Source organism: Anabrus simplex, chromosome 5 (genome assembly GCF_040414725.1).
Source record: "Anabrus simplex isolate iqAnaSimp1 chromosome 5, ASM4041472v1, whole genome shotgun sequence".
In the NCBI taxonomy this organism is placed as follows: Eukaryota; Metazoa; Arthropoda; class Insecta; order Orthoptera; family Tettigoniidae; genus Anabrus; species Anabrus simplex.
This window is the reverse complement of record NC_090269.1, coordinates 710,797-733,937: the sequence shown is the minus strand read 5'-3', so window position 1 is coordinate 733,937 and position 23,141 is coordinate 710,797. Positions and strand designations below refer to the sequence as shown.

Here is a 23,141-nt window from a genome sequence, read left to right as displayed (position 1 = left end):
ACTATTTTCAATTATTTTAATTCCCACTCCCCCCTCCCCCACGCTAACGGGGACTAAACTTTGAGTTTTAAAAAATCGGGAGTGTTACTATTCATTTCAGCGACCCTGAAAACTGTGGGTTAGACACTATTTTTGATTATTGTTATACCTAAGCCCCTGGCCCCCATCCCTAAGTGTTCTAGGGATGGCTTACCACCACCTTGCTAGTCGTCAGATAGTAAGTCAGAAGTCATAAGTGAACCAAGTTTGGTTGAAATTGCTCCAGTGGTTTAGGAGGAGATATGCCATTTACACACACACCCACGAACATATATCCTTGTTTATATGTAGTAAGATAACATAAGATGGCAGGCATGGGCACATTTTTAAGTGCAGGCCTTCATTTGGAGATTTACTACTCCTATAGTGTACTTCATATCGACAATTGGATTGTGCCATAAGACGCCCCTTTTATCGTTCTACATGGTTGGTCCTATAACATTTTCTCATATCTCCCATATTTATGGGTTGGATTGAATTAGTAACTTCGATAGGGTTCAATTTGGGTGCATTTTTTAAAACAAATTATATGATTTTTCGCATACTTATGTGAAAGTTAGTCATGAAATTCGGTTCACATATTTGTTAATGTGCGTGCCAAATTTAAAGATTCTAAATTTGCTATAAGTGCCAAACTATGAAATATACTTGTAAAAGCACAAAATTTACGTACAGTCGAGAAGTATAGCCAAATCTATTGTGTAAGAGAGAAAGAGAGCTCGGACAAAATATCAGAGGACCGAGGCTGTAAACCACTCCGAATTGAGCAGAGATTGTGCCATCCGTTTTGTGATGAGACTTGCCGTTTAGCCACCAAATACCTCGAAAGGAAGGTCTGCACTGTTTTTTAAATTGCCTCCATATTTCAATATTTTTCGGTAGTAAAAATAAACATTTAAACATCTCGTCATTTTTCCATAGGTTACAGGCTAAAAGCTATAATTTTGCCGAATTTCAGTTTTCTAGCTCGTCTGGCAGATTATGCTGCCATCTTGATATGGGGGAGGGGGTTAAAATTTAGCACTTTCAGGAAACGTTTAAGCCCATGAAACCTATAGGTTAAATATATTCAACTGCGTTCTTGTGAAAATTTGAAACTCCCAGCGTGCCCCCTTCAGAGAATTTTGAGAATTTTTGATTTTTTAGGGACCCTGAAATCATCATCTTCTCTGGTACCAAGTTTTATGTTTCTAAGACGACTGGAACTGTCTCATTAGTTCACGTCTGTTTTCATTTTTTTACCTTAATTTATATATATAGGTCGCTCCAAACTAACTTCCATTTATTAATGTGGATTATATTTCATCCCCTTCCCTACTGGTTCCAGGGGCGTCTTACTCCCACAGTATATTTTCCAGGTATTAAGTCATGCTTGTAACATTTTTTGTTGATAGCCACGTGCCCGAACTTGGACTTTAAAAACTCCGGAATGTTACTATTCATCTCAGCGACCCAAAAAACTATGGATTCCACACTATTTTTGATTATTTTTATATCTCACTTCCCTCTTGCCCCCCACCAGATAGGAAACTGAACTTTTGACTTTTAAAAAGTCGGGAGTGTCACTATTCATCTCACCGACTTCAAAAACTGTGGGTTCGACACTATTTTGTATTATTTTTATACCTAACCCCCCTGACCCCCACCTTTGAGGGTGCTATAGATGGCTTACCCTCACAGTTCTTATCTACAGACAGTAAGTCATAAGTGTACCAAGTTTGGTTGAAATTGCTCCAGCGATTTAGGAGGAGATGCATCATTTACACACACACCCTCACACTTACATCCGTTATTATATGTTGTAAAAAAAATTTTTATTTTATTTATTTTATTTTATTTATTTTTGTTATTAGTCAAGTATTGGTAGTATCAAAGTTTGGAGAAATTGGATCTCTGTATCTTGTGGCAAAATGTCCTTATCTCATTTCACAGGGTGTCTATCAAAGGGTAGAGAAAGATCGACCTATTTGATACCATTAGGGCATATATCAAGGATTGTGGCATAATGTACATCCTTCTACATGTATTCCTTATGTGTGCAGACCAGTCAAGAATTTCAGTCAGGGCCCTCAAACCTTTTTACTTCACTTCCTTAGTGAACGGGATTATGGTTGCCTTTAGTGTCACGGGAGGAATAGTATAATGTTTGTAATTTCTGAGAACTGAATATTGTTGTTTGAGATTTTTGAGTTGGGGAGGAGAGTGTTTTCACTGGTGTACACACTGAGTTGTTGAAGGTCAGAGTTAATATATCTTCTTGTATTTGATAATATATAGGAGTAAATTTGGAGGTTATCGGGAAAAAATGGTGATGTTTATTATACTATACTTTAGAGGAGATATCATTAATGTAGAGGGCAAACAGGAGAGGACCAAGGACTAGACCCTGTGGCGCTGCAGACTTCGTGACCTGCCACTGTGAAGTAATATCATGAGGAAAAGCTTTAGAAATGAAAAATAATTCAGTTTAAATAAGAATATCTGGTTCTTGATCATGTCAAAAGCACTGCTGAATTCGAGAAATGTGAGTATAGTCATTCGTCTTTCATTCATTGCTTGTCTGATGTCATCGGCCACTTTCAGTGAGGCAGTTGATATACTATGGCCTTTCTTGAAGCCAGACTGCAGGGGATCCAAAAGGGAGAGAGTGCAGCTATTCGTGTATTTGAACATGGGCCAACCATTCTAGTGCTGTGGAGAGGGCAGGAAGAATAGAGGTTTGCTGGTAAATGGATAGAAGTTTTGGAACTGAGTTCTTAGGAAGTGGGATTACATTAGCTAACTTCCAAATTGTTGATAATGAACCATTCCTCAGACAATAATTGAAAATGTGATGAGAATGGGAAGAACAGTACCAGCAAAATTGTTTATAAACGTGATAGGAATATCATCGACCCCTCTCGCCCTGGATTAAGTAGAGTACAGAACTTTCTTAACTTCGTTGGTTGTGACTGTTATCAGTATTTCTGTACATTTTTCCAAATGTCACTGTGATACTTTAGAGTGCGTTATCTGTGATAAAATAAGAACATTATCCCTGAGCATTAAAATGGAATATTTTTCATCTCATGTAATGCATCTTGGTTTTAATAATGCTCTTAATATAAACTTTGCCCTAAACATTAGCAAAATATTCAAATTAACTCATTCAATCAATCAATCAATAAATCAATCAATCAATCAATCAATCAGTCAGTTACCTACATTTAGGGCTGTTGATTAGGTGGCAAATTCCCTATCAGTCGTTCCGCTATCTTTTTCTTAAACATTTAAAAAACTTGGAAATTTTTTTAACATGTCCCTCGATATTTTATTCTGATCCCGTGCTCCTTCTCCTATAAATGAGTAGTTGCCCCAGTTTTTCCTTTTGAATTCCAAATACTGTCAGGTAATTAATTATGAAGCTTATTTGTTGGTGACTAGATTGGCACATGTATGTGAAGATCTTATCTAATATGTATTCTTTTCCACAGGGAAATTTTGAACTTGTATCAAAAATGGTATCTCTGAAACAAGAAACCAAATCAGAGTTGATAGAGCTGGGTCGAACACAAGAAAATGCTTTTGAGGTAATGTACATAATCTGATATGCCATTGTCTGATAATGGAAATAGTGAGAGACGGCTGTACCCGTAATTTCACTGCACACAATTCAAAGATCCTAGGGAAAATATAATTTTGTATAAGATTGGCAGTTTTTGTACCTAATTTTAATATCTTCCTCAAGAGGTTCCGTGACCTCCCACTAGGTATCATGACAGATGTTATTGTAGGAGCCATTTCTTTTCAATTTCAAATCAATTAATTTATAATTTTAGTTCCTCAGTCTGTTGAAACTAATTTATGAACATATACAGTTGAGAAAATATCTGAGAAAGAAAATCTAAGAACAGACTTTCCCTGAAATAGAAAGAACTTAATTAAAATAAAATGTCATATATTCATTCATTATTTCTACCTTCAGTGGAGCTTGTATATAATTGTTAGATTTAACAATATCAGGGTACCAAAAATACAAAATATAGCATAAAAGAAATTGGAAAGGCGTTATGAATATATTTGAGGGAAATACACCATTCTTCAAAGAATATCATCAGGTTCTCTCAAATCACATACTTCTAATAATTATTATAAAATATGAATTGAGAAGTGTAAAACCCATCCATTCTTTCAATAAATAATAATTGTTGGAATATTCTAACCACGGCTGGGGTTTTAATGATGTGTGATCTTTTAACTGGTGCATTATACAGATTGCTGATATATATAAATCCTGATCGTGGCCCCGTCATTAGAGAAATGCGTTTTTATTTTTATTTTTTGTCTGGCTTTGCCATTTACTCCTTTTTAAATTTTGCCTCATTATTTTTATATTCATTTCTCTTTTTAAGTTATTTCCTATTCTTCTGCATTATCATTTATTAATTTTCGTAATTATTTTACCCTGGTTAACTAACATGATTTTTTTTTCAAACTCAGCCAGGATATTTATTTTCTGCAGATGCTCAGATATCTTCATGAGAAACATGTGAAGTAAAGGTTGCAGCAGACAAAAGACGTGCCATTCTGCAATATGCAGGTTGTGACATGCCAATGGTATCCAGAATATCAGTGACGATATATATAGATGCTCAGTTAATTTTGGTAGATAAACGGAATTCGGATGACGTGTTTGCACATCTGAAAGATGACACCTATTCATATTTATGTGATAGCGATGAAGACTGGTGTCAGTAGTGCCACTATGGCCTTGAAAATCAAGTTTGCTTTAAATATGCATTCTGCACTTCATTTGGGTCTAATATTGTGACGTAGGTGTGGGTCATTCATGCCTTTAAGGAGGAAAAGATGGCAGGATCAGAAAATGACTGAGTTTGAATGAGGCTTTGAGATAGGGCTACAATAAAGTGGATGTTCCTTCGATGATATCGCATAAAGATTTGGCAGGGATGTATCTACGGTGCCTTGGTGTTGGCAACAATGGTCACAGGATGGCGTTGTCTCAAGAAGACCGGAGTCTAGCCACACATTGGCCATTATGGTAATGGAAGAACGCCAAATTTGCCGCATGTCTGTGGTGGATCATACGACATCTGCAGCAGGCAGTAGAGCTCCAAATGGCATCAGAATAACACGGCAAACTGTAGCAAATCAATTACTTGAAGCACAGCTCGAAGCCAGACTTCCTGTACCGATCGTGCTAGTATGTCAGAATAACTGCCATCTGCGACTTCAGTGATGACATGCTAGAGGTCATTGGAGGGCAGGGTGGCTCAGATGCGAGACATTTCTGTCTTGGAGCCATTGATGGTAGGAAGGTGGCCAAGTGATCGCGTCTGCTTTTGCATTTATTCATTCGCAGTATTCACGGGGGTGTTCCCCAAAGGCTGCTGTCATCCACCCTGCTCTAAAAGGGTTCAACCAGTTGCCTTGGCGTGCGAGATCACTTGGAAAACAGTTGAACTTAGCAGGAGTACAAGTACTCATTCAATTATTCTGATTTGCGTCGTATATTTTTATATACGTACTTAACTTCCCGCAACCGTAACAAATTCTGGACCTTCAAAACATTCTCCACTCTACTTTGGCGTCCGACCACTGCGCATGACCTTGAATGTGCCGCGCTGATCACCAGGAGCTGGCGGCTTTCTACTACAAATCTATTCGTCTGCGACTTCAAGTTTTTTGATCTTCGTATATTAGTTGATAGTGTTGTGACAGAATGTGGTGTCGTGTCTTTGTGCCTATCAGAGTGTGAAACTGACCTCCAATATTCATAAACATTGTACATGTTTTTACGGCTGATGATGACCTGGACTAAGGTCGAAACCGGTCCCATTTAAATAGGAATGTGATTACTGCATTTCTTTCTTTTAAGTATTGAATAGGTTGAACCTCCTTTTCAAATATTTAATTTTTAACATCAATAATTTCAATACGGAACAATGAAATTTTTATCTTTAAAAGTAGAGATGTCTCGAACTCTGAGGCCCGGGTTGAACCCCAATGATCCAGGCGATGTTGTAGATAGTCATGTACTACCTCAGCCCAATGAGACTGAGAGGATTGATGTTCCCAAGGTCACTAGTAGCACTGAGTCCATGAACACCTTGGATGATCAACTTATAAGCAGAGATCTTGATAATTGTACATCAAGACTTCCAACACTCCTAAAATGATATGAGTGGTATTACTAATTTTAGAGTTCATCACTAGGAAAATCTTCGTCTCTGAATAACGTTTGGCAACGAAAAGTTACAAGTCCCTTCTTGTGAAATTATAGTTAAACTCATTACTGGCGAAGGTGCAAGTCTTTGCCTAAACTCGAATGAAAAACACAAGTCCATTCACCTGGAAGTCTGAATATATTTAAAGTTAATCACTGGTGAAATTCATAAAGTCTTTGAGTGACCACTGACGAAAACACAAGTCCATTCACATAAATAAATTCGCTGACGAAATTTATAAGTCTTTTTCACTAGCAATGTTAATCAGTCACTGTCTCTTAGAAGAATGAGTTCCTCAACAGTTGCAAATATTCCACGTAAATAACACAAGTCCATTTTACGAACACTTAGAAAATTTCCAATCTCGAATACTCGTAAATAATACAAGTCCATTCAAGGATCACGTAGAAAAGTTCTGATCTCGAACACATGAAAATAATACAAGTCCATTCAGTGAACACTTAGAAAATTCCAGCTTCGAAGACACGTAAATAATACAAGTCCAAACACTTAGAAAAGTTTCAGTCTCGACGGCACGTAAATAATACAAGTCCATTCAATTAACACTTAGAAAAATTCCAACTTCGAAGACACGTAAATAATACAAGTCCATTCAATGAACACTTAGAAGAATTCGGGTCTCGAACCCATGTAAATAAAACAAGTCCATTCAGTGAACACTTAGAAAAATTCCAAGTTCAATTACGAAGACTTACAAAAATTTCTACAACACTCGAAGTCTTATGAGTCCACTTTATAAAACTTGGAAGAATCGTCTTCCCACACTTGTATAATGACAGAGTTCCACGATGGTAGTAGCAGCAAGAGTGTCCCTGCTGACTACTCAGCTGAGACTGTGTGAATAGGCTATAGTAGGTCCCCTTTTATTCAATCCGGGATGTCTATGTCATAATACGGTTTGATTGAATATCTCCCGAATCCCTCGATGGATTTGCTTGAAACTCGAGCATTGGGACATTTAGGTGATCCCAAACAAGATGACATATCGCTCGATTCGCTAGCATCATTATTATAGAAATTTCAAAATTTTCTCAATCGAACTCTCTAGAACGAGTGACGTGGAATCCAGAAAATACCAGTCAAGGCTGGTAACACGTGTTGAGACGAGCGGGCGGTCTAGCTAGCCCCTGTGGCTACGTCACAGCTCACAGTCGTCACACACTCGCTAGCTGGTCCTCGCTGCTGGTAAACAAACCAGACGCGCTCGGAACATTACGCGTGGTAAATAAACGTAACTTATGCTCAAAAAATACTTATGTACAGGTCGTAACCGGTACACTATTGTCTTCTTGGTCTTCTTGCATTTTCTGCCAGTGCATTTTTTTCTCAGGTGTTTCTGTAATTTTTGTTATTACTAGCAAGTGTACCTGTGCTTCGCTATGGCTTCTGAATTGCATACAGATATCGAAGTAAATTACTGCACATGCAGTAATTAAGATTGTTTTAAAATTGCATGTCTCATAGCGTTACCTGAGAAAGAGCATGGGGGGTCCTCATACGTTGTCTCCAATGTAAAGTGTGGGTTACGGAGTTGTGATGATAACGGCAGGCTCACTTGCCTACTGCCATTCACAATCAAGTTGGGGAGTTTACATTATAATGTCAGGCCCCATTGCCTACTGTACGGTAAAAATCGATTTGGGGAATTTTTGTTACTATGGCAGACCCTCTTCCTACTTCCAGAAAGATTACAGTTGAGGAGTTTTTATTATAATGGCAGGAAACTTCCCTACTACCAGTCAAAATTGACTTATGCAGTTATCCTTGTACCAAACTACTGCCAGTCACACAGAGTTTCCATTAAAATAGCAGGCCACTATACCTAATGCCAATCATATTTTAGAAGGTTAAATTTATTTGTAATGGTGGGCACTCTTGCCTACAGCCAAACACAATCTGGTAGGGGAGTTCTGAACAAAATTGCATGCTCTATTGCCTTCTGCAAGTCAAATCAAGAAGGGTATTATTCATTGTAATGGTTAAAGTTAACTTGTGTCCTCACCCCAAGGTGGTTCAGCTCTTTTCAGGCACACCCCCATTGAGGAGAGTTGCATGTGTCATTTCAACCACATACCAGCCCTCCTGCCATTCGTAAATTTCTTATAGTACCGGGCATCGAACCAACGCCCCCCAGGACGGCAGCTAAAAACACTAACAGTTACGCTAAGGAGGTGGACTTTGCAATGGTAGGGCCTCCTTACTCCTTACACAGGAGTTGGGGAAGGACCCCATTCCTACTGCCAGTCAAAGTCGATGTGAGTAATACTGATTACAATGCCAGACACACCCTTTCTCGATTGCTGCAAATTGACATCAGTGAATATATACAGATCGACATACGAAAGTATATGCATGTTTACAATATTGCAGACCTTCATTTACAGATTAACTGCTGCTCAACGGTACGTCATATCGACAAATGGGTTGCACCATAAGATGCCATATTTAGTGGCCTAAATGGCTGGTCCTGTGATATTTTCTCGCATCTGATCTATTCAGGGTCATATTGAGTTAAAAATGTTAAAAAGGGTGTAATCTGAGTAAAATTATCTCACATTGCTTTACTTTTGGATAATTATGTGACAGCCACAAACATAGCATTTGGCACACATATGACTACTGGTTGGGCCAATGTTCGTGTAGAATTTGATTATTCTATCTTTCCTGTTACCGTGTTTTATGTGGTAGTTATGCGTGAAAGAAGGTGCGGGCGTGAACGGGTCTCAAACTACGGAATCAAAGTTAATGTAAAAGTTAACAAGGTTATATTTTCTTTTCAAAAACAAGGAAATAACAAGCATGGCAGGTACAAAGTAGCAAGTCCAAAGGGTAGTTACAATATTTACAGGATTTGGGCTTCGTGCCCTGTCTTTACAATACTTGGGCAATCAGCTCAGTTTTACCCCAAACACAAGTTTTAACAGAGGGGCAGAAAACCCCATTCATACCTAGGAGCCCTTGCTCCAAATTACACTGAAAAGCCTCCACGAGGCATACAACACTCAATTTTCAAAAGAGCCACTCGCTCTCAAAATTTAAGCCTCTCAAAGGCCACACCAAACTCTACCTTCAAGCTGTCCTCTAAGGATATATACACAGGGGTACAATACCCAACCTACTGAGGTCTATTAAATGAAAAGAAGGTTGATTACATGACCTCTAAAATAACAATTTGAGAGGAGGTGAACTTGCACTCCTAATACACTTTGATTAAGACCTACTTGGCGCTAGGCCGTTAATACCAGGGCTAATCCCATACCAAAGAGGTGACTTAAGAAGAGAACAATTTGTTTTACGTTAACGAAGAATAGGTTGAGAAAAATAAGTTCACCTCAAAACAATATGAGTGGGAGCTCGAGAGGGTTAGCACTCTCTATCCCAGTATGTAGCTTTAAAAGAGAATAGATGAAAAGAGTCGTTACATTTTAGGAAAAGGTTACATGGTGGAACGCTTCGCACCCGCCCCGAGAGTTAAACTGCTGAGCTAGCAAAGAAAGAATTTATTAATCGGCCATTACCTTATTGATGACCGCTGCAGAGGAAAGAGGCGCTTCCCGCCTCCTGCTATGTCCTTTATACACTGAGAGATGGAACAGAAGTGGCCCGGAGACCCTAAAATCAGCAGTTTATATCCTCTCGCAGAAGGTTCGAGGCGTTAGGGGAATGAAAACACCCTCCCGCAAAATCTTTATTGGCTAGGGTACAGAAACATGTCCAAGTTGGGGGAAGATACATCGGATTGGTCGGAAATAACTCAAAGAAATTCGGGATAGGCTAGATTTAAAACAAGGGGAAAGAAGGGGTTAATATTGCCAACTTAACCAATGACTGAAAGAAATTTAGCAAAGAACAAACATTTGAAATAAAAATTTCTCCAACAAAATTGTTCTTTGACTCCGCACTAGGTTGCACTATTGTTGATCTTCAGTAGTGTCCTCTAGAAGAGAAAGTTCACACTTCTTACTTCAAGCGAAACAAAACCACATCAAAAATGACACAGTTCAAAAACTCAAAATTTTCCACGTGGTGACATCTTCTGAGAAAGTAGAGAATTAATAGCGTAGATAAAGTTCAGACTTCCTCCAGCAGAGGAGTTTCAACTGGCGCAAATTTTAAATTAGTGGCGTGGAGGTGTGCCATATTGTACAATATTGCAGACCTTCATTTACAGATTAACTGCTGCTCAACGGTACGTCATATCGACAAATGGGTTGCACCATAAGATGCCATATTTAGTGGCCTAAATGGCTGGTCCTGTGATATTTTCTCGCATCTGATCTATTCAGGGTCATATTGAGTTAAAAACGTTAAAAAGGGTGTAATCTGAGTAAAATTATCTCACATTGCTTTACTTTTGGATAATTATGTGACAGCCACAAACATAGCATTTGGCACACATATGACTACTGGTTGGGCCAATGTTCGTGTAGAATTTGATTATTCTATCTTTCCTATAAGTGATTCAGATATTAATTATCTGTGTAAAAAACCAAAATTTATTTAAAATGGATAAATAGAGACAAATTTGACGTATAAGGGATACAAATACGACAAAAAGTCATATGATCACTCCAAATTGAACAGAGATTGTAGCATCCGTTATGTGATAGGACTTCCCGTTTATCCCACGAAATAGCTCGAAACTGCCTATCATTAAAATTGCCTTCGTATTTCGATATTCTTCGGAGATAAAAGTGAAAAATTTAAATATCATTGAAGTTTTCCGTTGGTACCAGCTAAAAGGTATAATTTTGTCTAATTTCAATTTTCTAGCTCGTCTGGCAGTTTGTGACAGAGTCTTGAGTTTGGGTGCCGGGGGGTGGGGTAAAATTAGGACTTTCAGGAAACTAAAGCTAAAAAAAATGCAGATGGTCATTATTACCCTCTTAAACTGATTGGTATATGAACATTTCGCCAAAATAATCAGTGTACAGACATACGGTCGTTACGATTTTGTTTATATAGAAGAAGATAGATAAGGAATCTGCTCCTCGTTCAACATCCTTTGGACTATGTCCACTGGACTTAATCTGTAATCCGACCGTTATGGCATCTCCCTTATTAATCTGCCTGTTGAAAATATGCACATGAGGAAAAGTTTTAGAAGTGGATTTCCATCAAGATTGGTCGAATTTCAGTCAGGTTGGTCTTGTATATATTTTGGGAGATTATAATCACCGTTTCGGTTCCCTATAAACCCACAGTCCATTCCGGAAATTTGAATGGTATGGACCTTAAAACCTACCTTTGGGCTGGTGGATACTAAATATAAAGTTTGGTTGAAATATCTTCAGTAGTCTTCAAGTTATAAGAAATACGCATTACACGCACCCGCTTTTAAGTCCATTGGGACTTGTGCTGAAAAACCTTCCGTTAGCGATATCTCCCTTATTGATCTTCTTATCGAAATGATGCACATGAGAAAATACTTTTAGAAATTAATTTCCATTATGGATTGTAGATTTCCATTAATTTTGGCTGTGCATATTTTGAGGGAGTGCAAAATCACGTATAGCCGTCATCTTGCGCAACCGCTTCTAGGCCGTCTCCTTAAATCCTATGTCTCATAAGAGCCTACGTATAGCTGCCATCTCGATTGCTGCAAATCAACATCAATGAATATATACAGATCGACATACGAAAGTATATGCATCTTTACAATATTGCAGACCTTCATTTACAGATTAACTGCTGCTCAACGGTACGTCATATCGACAAACGGGTTACACCATAAGATGCCATATTTAGTGGCCTAAATGGCTGGTCATGTGATATTTTCTCGCATCTCATCTATTCAGGGTCATATTGAGTTAAAAACGTTAAAAAGTTCAACTCCAAGTCTTGAGAGGTTAACGTGGGGTCAGCGTAACGTTAAACCTGCAGCCCAGGTATAAAACGTGAGGTTAGGCTCGTCCAAATTGGCAACTGTAAGGTTAGGCATTCTCTCTTATGAAAAATCCGCGTCGGGAAGGGCATCTTGCCGTAAAAGTAAGGTTAGGTCCCTCCAAGAAGGCGGCTCTTAGGTTAGGCTTGCTATGTTGCGCGTAAAAATTAAGGTTAAGCCCCTCCAAGATGGCGTCTGTGATGTTAAGCATGGACTCTTAGCATAGTGAATGCGGTGGAGGCTCTACTGTGGGCCCGCGGTGGCGGTAGCGGCTGAACCCCCGCAAAACCATTACCGTTAAACAAGAAGAAAGTAGCTCTGAAGCTAAAAAGAATGTGAATAACATCCTAAACTCTATATCTAACAGAAACCCTTCCATCCCAATAATCAATACCAATAGTAATAATATATATCGAACTAAACTCCCAATACAAAAACAAATATTAGGTTTTAAGAAGAAAATCACTGACAATGATCTTATCGTAACAAAAGCCGAAGCTCATCTTCTCTACTCATGCACTAAAAATGCAGCATCAGCTTAAATAAACACTAAAAATACATAATGTCTATCAACAGATGATAAATGATAAGTTAATTAACATGAATCCAGCACTTCCCAAAATACATAAAACTGATATTCCTGTCCGACTCATCATTTTACAGACCCAGTCCTTAATATAAAATATCACATTTCATCTAACTTTTCCTCAAAGAAATTAAATATTTTCATCCGGGAATTCTATTAAGAACACTAATGATTTGGTTGAAAAACTAAATCATATTACTATTCAACTCAAGTTTTCTTTGCATTCCCTTGATATTGTTAACATGCACCCAAACATTCCGATTTCAAAATTTTGTCCCATGATTCAAAACAGTGTAAATAAACACAGTGGCCCGAGCCCACTTCAGATTCAAGTTTTCATCTCTATTCTAAAAATGATTTTGAAGAACAATTATTTCACATTTGACAATACCATTTATCAGGAAAATGGGTTAGCTATGGGATCGCTGGCATGAGGCATCCTAGCTAAAATCTATCTGGATCATTTAGAACACACCAAAATTAATAACATCTTTAGTAATATTATTTTTGAACAATAAATGTGTATGACACTCTTACGCTCATGAACGTACGTGGAACTGAAGCCATCACCATTGGGAACATGCATCATTTTCAAAAATATTTTTTTTGAAAAGTACACCAATGAAATAGTACGTTAGCGTATTACATTGTGGTATGTTGCCTTGTTTTCTACCATTAAAAAAATATTTAATAGTGCCTTTCCGCAAGGCGAGTGAAACGGCCTCTGACGTAAGCGGCGCGCTGTGACGTCACGATCCAGTACCCCATGGAGCTCTGCCAGCCGTTGTGCATCAGCCGTTGCTAAAAGCCGATTGTTTATTATTCATGATCGCGAATAACTTCGAAATGACAGAAGAAAGGTTCAAAACAGCACAGTCAGACAATCTACCATGTGTAGATGTCATCATTCTTGAAAAACGTGACTTTTGTGGCCGCAGAAATTAGCGGATAACAAGCAAGTTTGTAAGTGGCGTTCTTAATATACGTGCAATGTACTGTAAACCATAGTATTAGGATAACAACGAACCTGGATAGATTTCACATCACTTTCAACATTTCCTTCTAGACTGATTCCTCTATTAAAGAATAACATTACATTTTCGGGCTTTCAGCATTAGTAAAGTAAGAAATCGGATTTCAGCACTAACATAAACATATAGGTAGCATTATAGTACTAGTCCGCTTCTGTGGTGTTGGGGCAACTGGCCTACCCATTTCCGGGGCCCATGAAAGATAATTAAATATATTTGTGGAGGGAAAAAGTTAAACATGATAAAGATAAATACGACTTCATCTAGTTTTCACAAGTTGGGCTGAGTGGTTCAGACGGTTGAGGTGCTGGCCTTCTGACCCCAACTTGGCAGGTTCGATCCTGGTTCAGTCCGGTGGTAGTTGAAGGTGCTCAAATACGTCAGCCTCGTGTCGGTAGATTTACTGGCACGTAAAATAACTCCTGCAGGACTAAATTCCTGCACATCGGCGTCTCCGAAAATCGTAGAAGTAGTTAGCGGGGCGTGAAGCCGATAACATTAATTACATTTGGCTTTTAACAAGCTGAGCATATCAGGAAAGAAAAGTGTCCTGGTGACATTTTAGTCGCTCAATACAGGAATGTCTTTGGGTGCTGTGACTTTTAATTTTTTTTGTTTTTTTGCTGTTTGCTTTACGTCACACCGTCACATATAGGTCTTATGGCGACGATGGGACAGGAAAGGCCTAGGAATGGGAACAAAGCGGCCGTGGCCTTAGGTACAGCCTCAGCATTTGCCTGGTGTGAAAATGGGAAAGCACGGAAAACCATCTTCAGGGCTGCCGGCAGTGGGGTTCAAAACCTTCTATCTCCCGGATGCGAGCTCACAGCTGCGCGCTCCTAACCGCACGGCCAACTCGCGCGGTATTTTTACCCTTCGGTTTATTGACTTGGCTTGTATAACCTGAAACTTAGGCTAAGTTTGATAATATTTTAAACACCTACATCACTATTTTCACCTGTGTGCAATTATGTTATTTATTTTATTAATATTATGATAATTATTATAATTGAGCATTGTTAACTTATAAGACCCCAACAGACAAGCATTGGTTTTGTGTAGAGTTATACATTTGTTAAATTCACGTTGTTTCCTTTCATGATGTACACGCCTATTCTTTGTCACATTATAGAGTATTTAGATATAGCCTAAATTTCTTTACCAATTAAGCTCTTCAATAAAGACATACGTAACTGTCCCATGCCAAGATATATTGGTAGAATTAGAGCTGTCAAAATGGTTCATAACCTCTTTGATTTATTATCTTGACATGGATCACCCAAAACATAGGTTAGGTTTGGAGAATACTTTAATAATCAGCATTATTTAATGTACTGTTTACTACTTTCATATTCCAAGATGTAATTGAAGCATTTAAATAAAGCATCATACATTAAAATTTAAAGTTTTACCACTAGAACAGCTGACATGGAAAAGTGATTTGAAAATTCAAACAAATTCATCATACGTTAAAATCTTCAAAAAATAAACTGTAGACTTTTCCGATATATCACCAGCATTTCTCCGGCTCGCCAAAATCCATTTCTCCCTAGTTTTAGCGTCTTTGGAACATGTATAAACAATTTGTTTGGTATGGTATGCGATGTGCTATTGCACATCGGAACTCTACACCATTTACAAGTTTTCTGCCTCACTGTCTGCGCAGGATTCATTTTAAGTCTAAAATATACCACTCAGATTATTATCCAATGTATAGACCTCGAATTTAACCATACTAGACAATAACGTAAAGTAGAAATACGCGAAGTGTATCCTGCTTCTCACAGCACACTATGTGTTATTTCGTCTGCTAATTCAGTCAACCTGTACGATGACGTCAGACCAATGAGATCGCGTACTTGCGTGACGTGACATTTTCGTAGATTTTTATCATGTTTGGAGTTATTATTTGTACATTCTGATCACATTTTTGAATTCTGCATGAAATTTTGAATCAGATTAGCATATTTTTAATTAAAACCCCGGATCATGCATGTTCCCTATTCTATCCAATTTTAATCACATTGACCCACATATTAAGTTTATACTAAAATCAGAGAACAATAAAAACATCAATTAATTGGATCTAATGATCACCAGACAACCTGGTTCATTGAGCTAGAAAATTTTTTGAGGAGCAATGCAAACCGCTAACACAATCCATCAAGATTCCATACACCCATATGCCCATAAATGTGCAGCATATCATAGTATGGTGCACCGCACTTTTAGCATCCCGCTGTCTAAAAAGAACTTAAAAACTTATTAAACACCATTCGCTATATAGCTGAATTTAATGGCTGCAATACCTCCTTTATAAAGAAAATCATGAATAAACAAAAACACCAACCTTCAACCACCTTAATAAAGGAAAAACTCAAAACAATATATTGCCTACTTTTACGTTTAATATTAAACAATTTTGCCAAATCACAAACATATTTAGAAAGCCTGACATCAAAATAGCCTTCAAAACTTGCAACAGAAACACAGATATTTTACACAATACCAGTTCTATTAATCATAGGAATAAGTTCACCAAGTCAGGTATTTATAGACTGAATTGTAAAAATTGTGATGCATCTTATATCGGTCAAGCAGGTAGGATCTTCAGTACAAGATACTTAAAGCATGTTAACGCCCTGAAATATAACAGATTTTTGACCATGGGGCAGCACATGTGTGATACTAACCATAAGTTCCCTGATATCAACTAAGACATGAAAATTATCAAAGTTATACAGAAAGGCCCCTGCTCAATAGTACGGAGAATGGTTTTAAACATCTGGAACAGTTTTTCAATTCTGATTTCAATCTAAATGAAATTTCAGAGAAATCGATAATTTTTTGATCCTTTAATTCCTATCTTTAGTAGTTATGTCCCATATAAAAAGAATTCTTTCTTTTATAATCTCTTTAAATTCCCCTTTCAGCAGCTGTCTTTCTCTCCACATCTTTCAGCCTCACTTTGGACGCCCCTTCTCTCCTTCCTCCCCCTCCCATACGTTTCCCTTCCCTTCTTTACCCCTTCCCTTCTCTCCTTTTCTACTCCCTTGTTTACGTTGCCTGCTTCCTACACCAAGTCAGTGCTTGTTCCCTATCCACTCCTTTGTTTCCATGGCCTGCCTGCTTCCTCCAGCAAGTCAGTGTTTGTTCTACATTAGGCTTTTCTACTTTATTTTCAGTATATTTATTCCTTCTTAATTTTGACTATCATTTCCAGATTTAATTCTTTGCCTGACATCCTAAGTCAACTTAAAGGCATCATATTATGACAAGAAGATCATAACCATATTTATTATATGTATTTTAACCTTTGGGGTCCAATTGATTTTCCACCTGCATCCTGCACAGGTCCAATTTGACATTAGGCAAATATGGGAAGGAAGTACTACATAAGTAAAAAGCTGAATTTTTACATTAATAATACGAACTGCAAATTTATTTATTATCAGTCAAGTTAACCAAATTATCAGCGATATTTTTTCTAAGTATGGTACTTCCGGAAGCATTTGTTCGGGTGTAGTCCTGGGTTCCCTGGACAGGTCTCACAAAAAATTATGTCTCCTTTCTGCCTCCTTTCACTTTCCTGTCGGAACACATGGCACAGTCCTTGGTTTTTTTTATCCTGACGAGCATCTATGATGTGTAGCTTCCAGTTCAGTCGAAGTTCTTCGATACAGCTGCTCCGTCGGCCACGCTTACGGGCATTTTTGTTCCTAACGTCCCCAACAAGCCCCATAATAACTCGGTCCCTGAATGTTTTGTGATTCATCTCGAGCTTATTTTCTGCCTTTTGTTGCAAATTATATAGGTGAAAACTGTTCACCAAAGCTACCTCCAACATTCAGCAGTACAATTTCCTCCACCACATCAGGCTTTTCACTACAATACCATAAGATGAGCAGTAGTGATCAGCACGATCGACCCCTCCCATTTTGCCTGTGTAATCTATAATGGCACCAGGCTTCAAAATTCTTTCTTCTCCTTGCCCATTCCGGTTGTCACCATCAGAATCTGTCAACAAATCATCGTCAGTATCGCCACTGTCACATAACTGTTCGTAAATATCATTAGGCTCCATGCCGCGGCTGGTGGACGCCATGTTGATAACGAAAGTAAACTCAGCAGTGACAGTGAGGAATTATCTCCAAAGAAAACACAATTCAGCTTAAAGGAATGAACAGCAGATGGCAGTAGGCAAGAGATAAATGCCAAGGCTGTACACTGCGTAAAGCTCGGCGCCATTTCTGCTCCAGCATATGAAATATATAACCTCAAAGTTGTGTCGGACTAGGTCCGACATAGGACCGGAACTGAAAATTAATGATGTCGGACTAAGTCCGACATTGGACCCCAAGGGGTTAATGTTATAATTAATCCTGCAACATTGTCTTTGCCTGGTATACATATGTTTTAGTTATCACATGATCTGTTTGGCTGAAGATGGCCACTAAGTGGCTGAAACTAGTCCCAAGTCTGATGTAATATCATTTACTTGATATATTGTATTGATAAGGGAGACTCTATTGTCAATTTATTTCTTATATTTGATATGCCGGGCGTCCCAGTGCGGCAAACAAAGTGTTTATCTGAACTATGGAACATTTTGGAACACTAGTGTGCTCTAGGTGGCTCTATTGAATATTTGTGTTACTACTCATATAAACAGTATACCTTCCTCAATTTGAACAATCATTTCCATGTTCATGTCATAGTTTTCTTCTAATACTGTATTCTTTGTATACTGTGAGTGTTTCTATTCATTTCAGTTTTCACAGTTGAAGAGGGGAAGTTATGCCCAGATTTCCTAACTGATCATTTGTAGGCCTACTCTCAGCAGTTACTTTTATAATTTAGTCTTGTAACTTTTGGTATTGAAATTAATTTGTTATATTCCTATCTAAAATCTAGTTTTATCTTCTTTTTAAATATACATTCTTTTCAAATTATGTGTAATGAAAGTTCCCCTAGGTAGTCTTAATGATATTTATAAATAACTTGTATTCTCCCAGTGAGGTTAGTTTTCCTATCTATACGCACACTAGTGTAACAAGTATGTTTTTAGGGTCGTGTGGATATGCTGTCATTTATATTACCTTAACTTCATGTCAGACACTCTATACTGTTTTTTTATTTTATTTATTGTCACTTTAACTTAGAAAGTCATATCGCGACATTCATAATTATACATACAGGATTATTACATTGATTACATAGAGTTACAATTGTAAAAATAACAACAGTACATATTGATCAGATAGTAATTATATGTCATTGAATAGATTTGTTTGTCTAAAAAACTTAATTATGTTTTTACACTGAGTATCTTTGTTGAAGATGTCACATACTCTATTATTCTGGTTTAAATTACACAACTGTCTTTGTTGATCGTATAGATGACATTCTAGTAAAATGTGGTCAACAGTCTTTCTTTTTTGACAGGTGTTACTTATTGGTGGAGGTTTCTTAGAAAAGATGCTATGGCTAAGTTTGCTATGGCCTATACGTATTCTAGTAATGAGCACTTGTTCTCGACGCTGAAGGAATGAAACATCAAATTTATCTGTAGATCCACGCCTGATATCATGGAGTCTTCTGGGTTGTTCCCTTGTCCACTCAGTTAACCACTGTTTTCGGATCTTTGTAGTAAGAAAAGGAGCAACATCGGTGTAGGGGATTAGAAAGTTTGGATCATGTACAGGAAGACGAGTTGCTTCTTTAGCTGATATATCAGCTTGTTCATTGCCTTTTATTCCCTTATGTGAGGGAATCCATATTATGGTAACTTGCTGTCCTTTATTTTTCACGGTATTGTAAGTTTGCAGTATGTCTTGTGCTAATGTATTTGAGGATGATGCATTTTGAATGAGTTTTACTGTGGATAAAGAATCACTAAGGATTAGAAAAGGTTCTTTTTGGGGGGAACTCTTTATGGATTCCATAGCTTTTAGAATAGCATACAGTTCACATGTGAATATGGAGCATGTAGCTGGTAGTGCATACTTCATTGTATGATCGGGGTGGACAACAGCACAGCCCCTACCATATTCGGTTTTTGAGCCATCAATGTATATAGGAGTGTGTCTGGGCAGACTTTCACACTTTTCAGATAACATTTGTTTAAATACAGTACTGTCTGTTGTTTCTTTATTGAATTCACTTAAATCTAATATTGTTGGTGGTGGTTCAGCTTTCCATGGAGGGAATGTGATGTCTTTTTTAGTTCTTGAAGCAATCGGGGGAACTGAAGAATTAATTTCCTGTAAGTATTGCGTAAACATAACATGGAAGGGAATATGTCTCTTTTGTTGCGAGGAATAGCGTTGAGGCTGATAGCGTAGGAAAACATACTCGTGTGCTCTGGAGTGAGGAGAGGCCGCTATCTTCACTGCGTAGTTGATAGTCAGTTGTTTTCTACGAGTCCGAAGCGGGGGTTCATTAGCTTCTATTAATAAATTTGAGATCGGGCTAGTTTTGAATGCTCCCAGGACAATTCTGAGAGACATGTTTTGAATCGGGTCAAGCATTTTCAATGAGGATGCTGTAGCTGAATTATATATAATAGAACTATAATCCAGTTTGGTGCGAATTATAGATTTGTAAGTGCACATTAATACATGAAGATCTGCTCCCCAGTTGTTAGCTGCCAATGATTTGAGTATATTAATTCGATGCAAGCAATCTTTTTTTTACAGTTTATAGATGGGAGTTCCATGTTAATTTTCTGTCAAAGGTCATTCCTAGTATTTTTATTTCATTTACTATCTCAATTTTATTTCCCTTGAGGTACAATTCTGGGCAGTTACTATCACTCTTTTGTTTGGAAAATAAGATGCATTTGGTTTTGGTTGAAGAAAAGGTAAAGCCTGTGTGTTTTCCCCATTTGCCAATATCTTCAAGAGAATTTTGTATAATTGTTTGGGTGGTTGGCAGGTTGCGACCTCTGCAAAAAATAGTCATGTCATCAGCAAAGAGGCAAGCTTTTACAGGAGGGTTAACGCATGATGTGATGCCATTTATAGCTACTAAGAATAGTGTTACACTCAGAACTGAGCCTTGTGGGACACCATTTTCTAAACTGACTTCTTGGGACAGGACACCATTAGCTCGAACGTGAATGCGTCGGTCTTGCAGGAAGTTATAGATAAAACTGATAATGTTTCCCTTAATATTATGTTGGCACTAGAGTTTTAATAACGTGAGTTTTCCACACCATATCATATGCTTTATGAATATCCAGGCATACAGCAAGGAGATGTTGTCCATAATGAAAGGCATCCAGGATTTCTGACTCCAATACTACTAAGGTGTCAGCTGTTGAGTGAAACTGTCGGAAGCCACACTGTTCTGCAGTGAAGAAATTCTGTTGTTCTAGAACCCATTTTAGTCTTTTATTTATTATTTTTTCCATTAATTTGCACATAGTGCAGGTTAGAGCTATTGGTCGATAGTTATCGGGTAACATGTGGTCGCAGCCAGGTTTAGGTATTGGAATTACTATAGCTTTCCTCCAAGCTACAGGAAAGACTTTCTGTGACCAAATGAAATTAAATTTCAGTGAGGAATGCTAGGCTTTCAGGAGGAAGTTCTTTCAAGAAGTCATATATAATATCGTCAGGACCTGGGCTTGTACTTCAACAGCTACTAAGTTCAAATAGTACTTCAGTAATACTGATATTATCGTTGTAGCATTGATCAGCACTTAGGTGGATGTGTGACTGTAAATCAGGACAATCTTCACGAGAGGATAAAAATTATTGTTCATAGTTGGAATCATGATGTGTAGTTGTAACTGATCCAGTTGTTTTATTGAGGGCTATGATACGTGAGGGTTTTTTAAGCCCTCTTATTTCTCGTAGGTGCTCCCAAATTGTGTTTTGTGGGGTCTGATGAGAAAGAGATGGCACATACTTCAGCCAAGATGCTCGTTTACTCTCTTTTATGACTTTTTGGGCTGCAGCGTGACTTTCTTGGAACCGTAATTTGTTTTGTAAAGTGGGATGGCATTTATACTTGTAGAATGCTTGGTTTTTCTTTTTAATTGCAACTTTACAGGAATCATTCCACCAAGGAACTGATTTTCTGTAAGTTGTATTGTTGGTCCTTGGAACAGAATTTTCTGCGGCTTTAAGTATGATATTGGTGAATTCTCTTACAATATAGTCAATCTTGTAATTTTTGAAATGGGTAGGTGGTGGTAATCTATATAACTCTGCCTTAATATTTTCTTTATATTATTGCCAGTTAGCATGTTTAGTATTCCATTTATTTGGGCATACACTTGGGTGGGGCTTGTTGTTTCCATTTATTATGATAGGAAAGTGATCACTTCCAAAAAGGGTTTTGCTAGCTGATGATGTATATATCGTTGCTGCATCTGGAGTGGTCAGACACAGATCTATAGTAGTAAAAGTACCGTGCTGGATGTCATAATGAATAGGACCATTCGAGTCTATTAGGATCAAATTTTCAGAATCTAGCAACGATTCAATTGTTCTTCCTCTTGTGTTAGTGTAGAGACAGTTCCATAGGGTGTTATGGGAGTTGAAGTCTCCTAAGAGGAGGAATGGTTTAGGAAGTTGATTTGTCAGATCTACTAATTCATTTAGATCCATTTTCTGGCTGCTGGGCAAATAAATATTGCAGATGCATAGGGAAAATGTTAGAAAGACTGTAACTGCTACTGCTTCCAAATGGGTTTTTAGTGGTATTTCTTTTTGAGGAACATTGTCACGTATGTAAGTGGCAACCCCTCCACTTGCATGAATGGAATTGTTGCGGTTTTTATGATATGCTGCGAATTGTCTCATATTAGCTACGTAGTTATCTCGAAAATTGGTTTCTTGTAAACAAATGATTTCGGGTTGGTGTTCATTAATAAGTTGTTGTAGATATTCGTATTGAGAGTAAAATCCATTCATATTCCACTGCAGTATCCAAGAATTCATGATGGCTTTTTAAAGATGTATTTACTAGATTTGATCCTTATCAGTTATTGGGATTGTATGATCTGGGGCAGGCCTATTGCTTTCTCCGTTTATGGCAGTAAGTAGTTTCTTAACAAGTCTGGTACTCTGGTTTTTAATTTTTTTGTCCTGATAGTAGGAGTATAGTTTATTCAGGGTCTCTATGAGATCTTCAACATGGGAAGTGTAAGATAATGCAATAGGTAAGATATTTGTTGCTGATGTTCCTTTAGTATTTTCAAATAAACTTTTGAGTAGTATGAAATTAAGAATAAAATTTGAGGGATTAGCTTCTATTACTTCCTTAACAGGAAGTAGTTGCTCTTCAAGACTGAGGGGATTTGATACCATTAGTTTCTTCTTAGGCTGTTTAATGTCTTGGGT

The 23,141-nt window shown here is 37.7% G+C and overlaps 1 protein-coding gene across 1 annotated transcript in view; it reads left to right on the top strand.

Moving 5' to 3' along the window:
* Positions 1–23,141, top strand: part of LOC136874262 (zinc finger protein 888) — a 110,911-nt gene that overhangs the window by 68,584 nt on the left and 19,186 nt on the right. Inside the window, exon 3 of the mRNA XM_067147885.2 lies at positions 3,513–3,608. Within this exon, the coding sequence (XP_067003986.2) occupies positions 3,513–3,608 (96 nt within the window). The remainder of the gene's footprint in view (positions 1–3,512; positions 3,609–23,141) is intronic.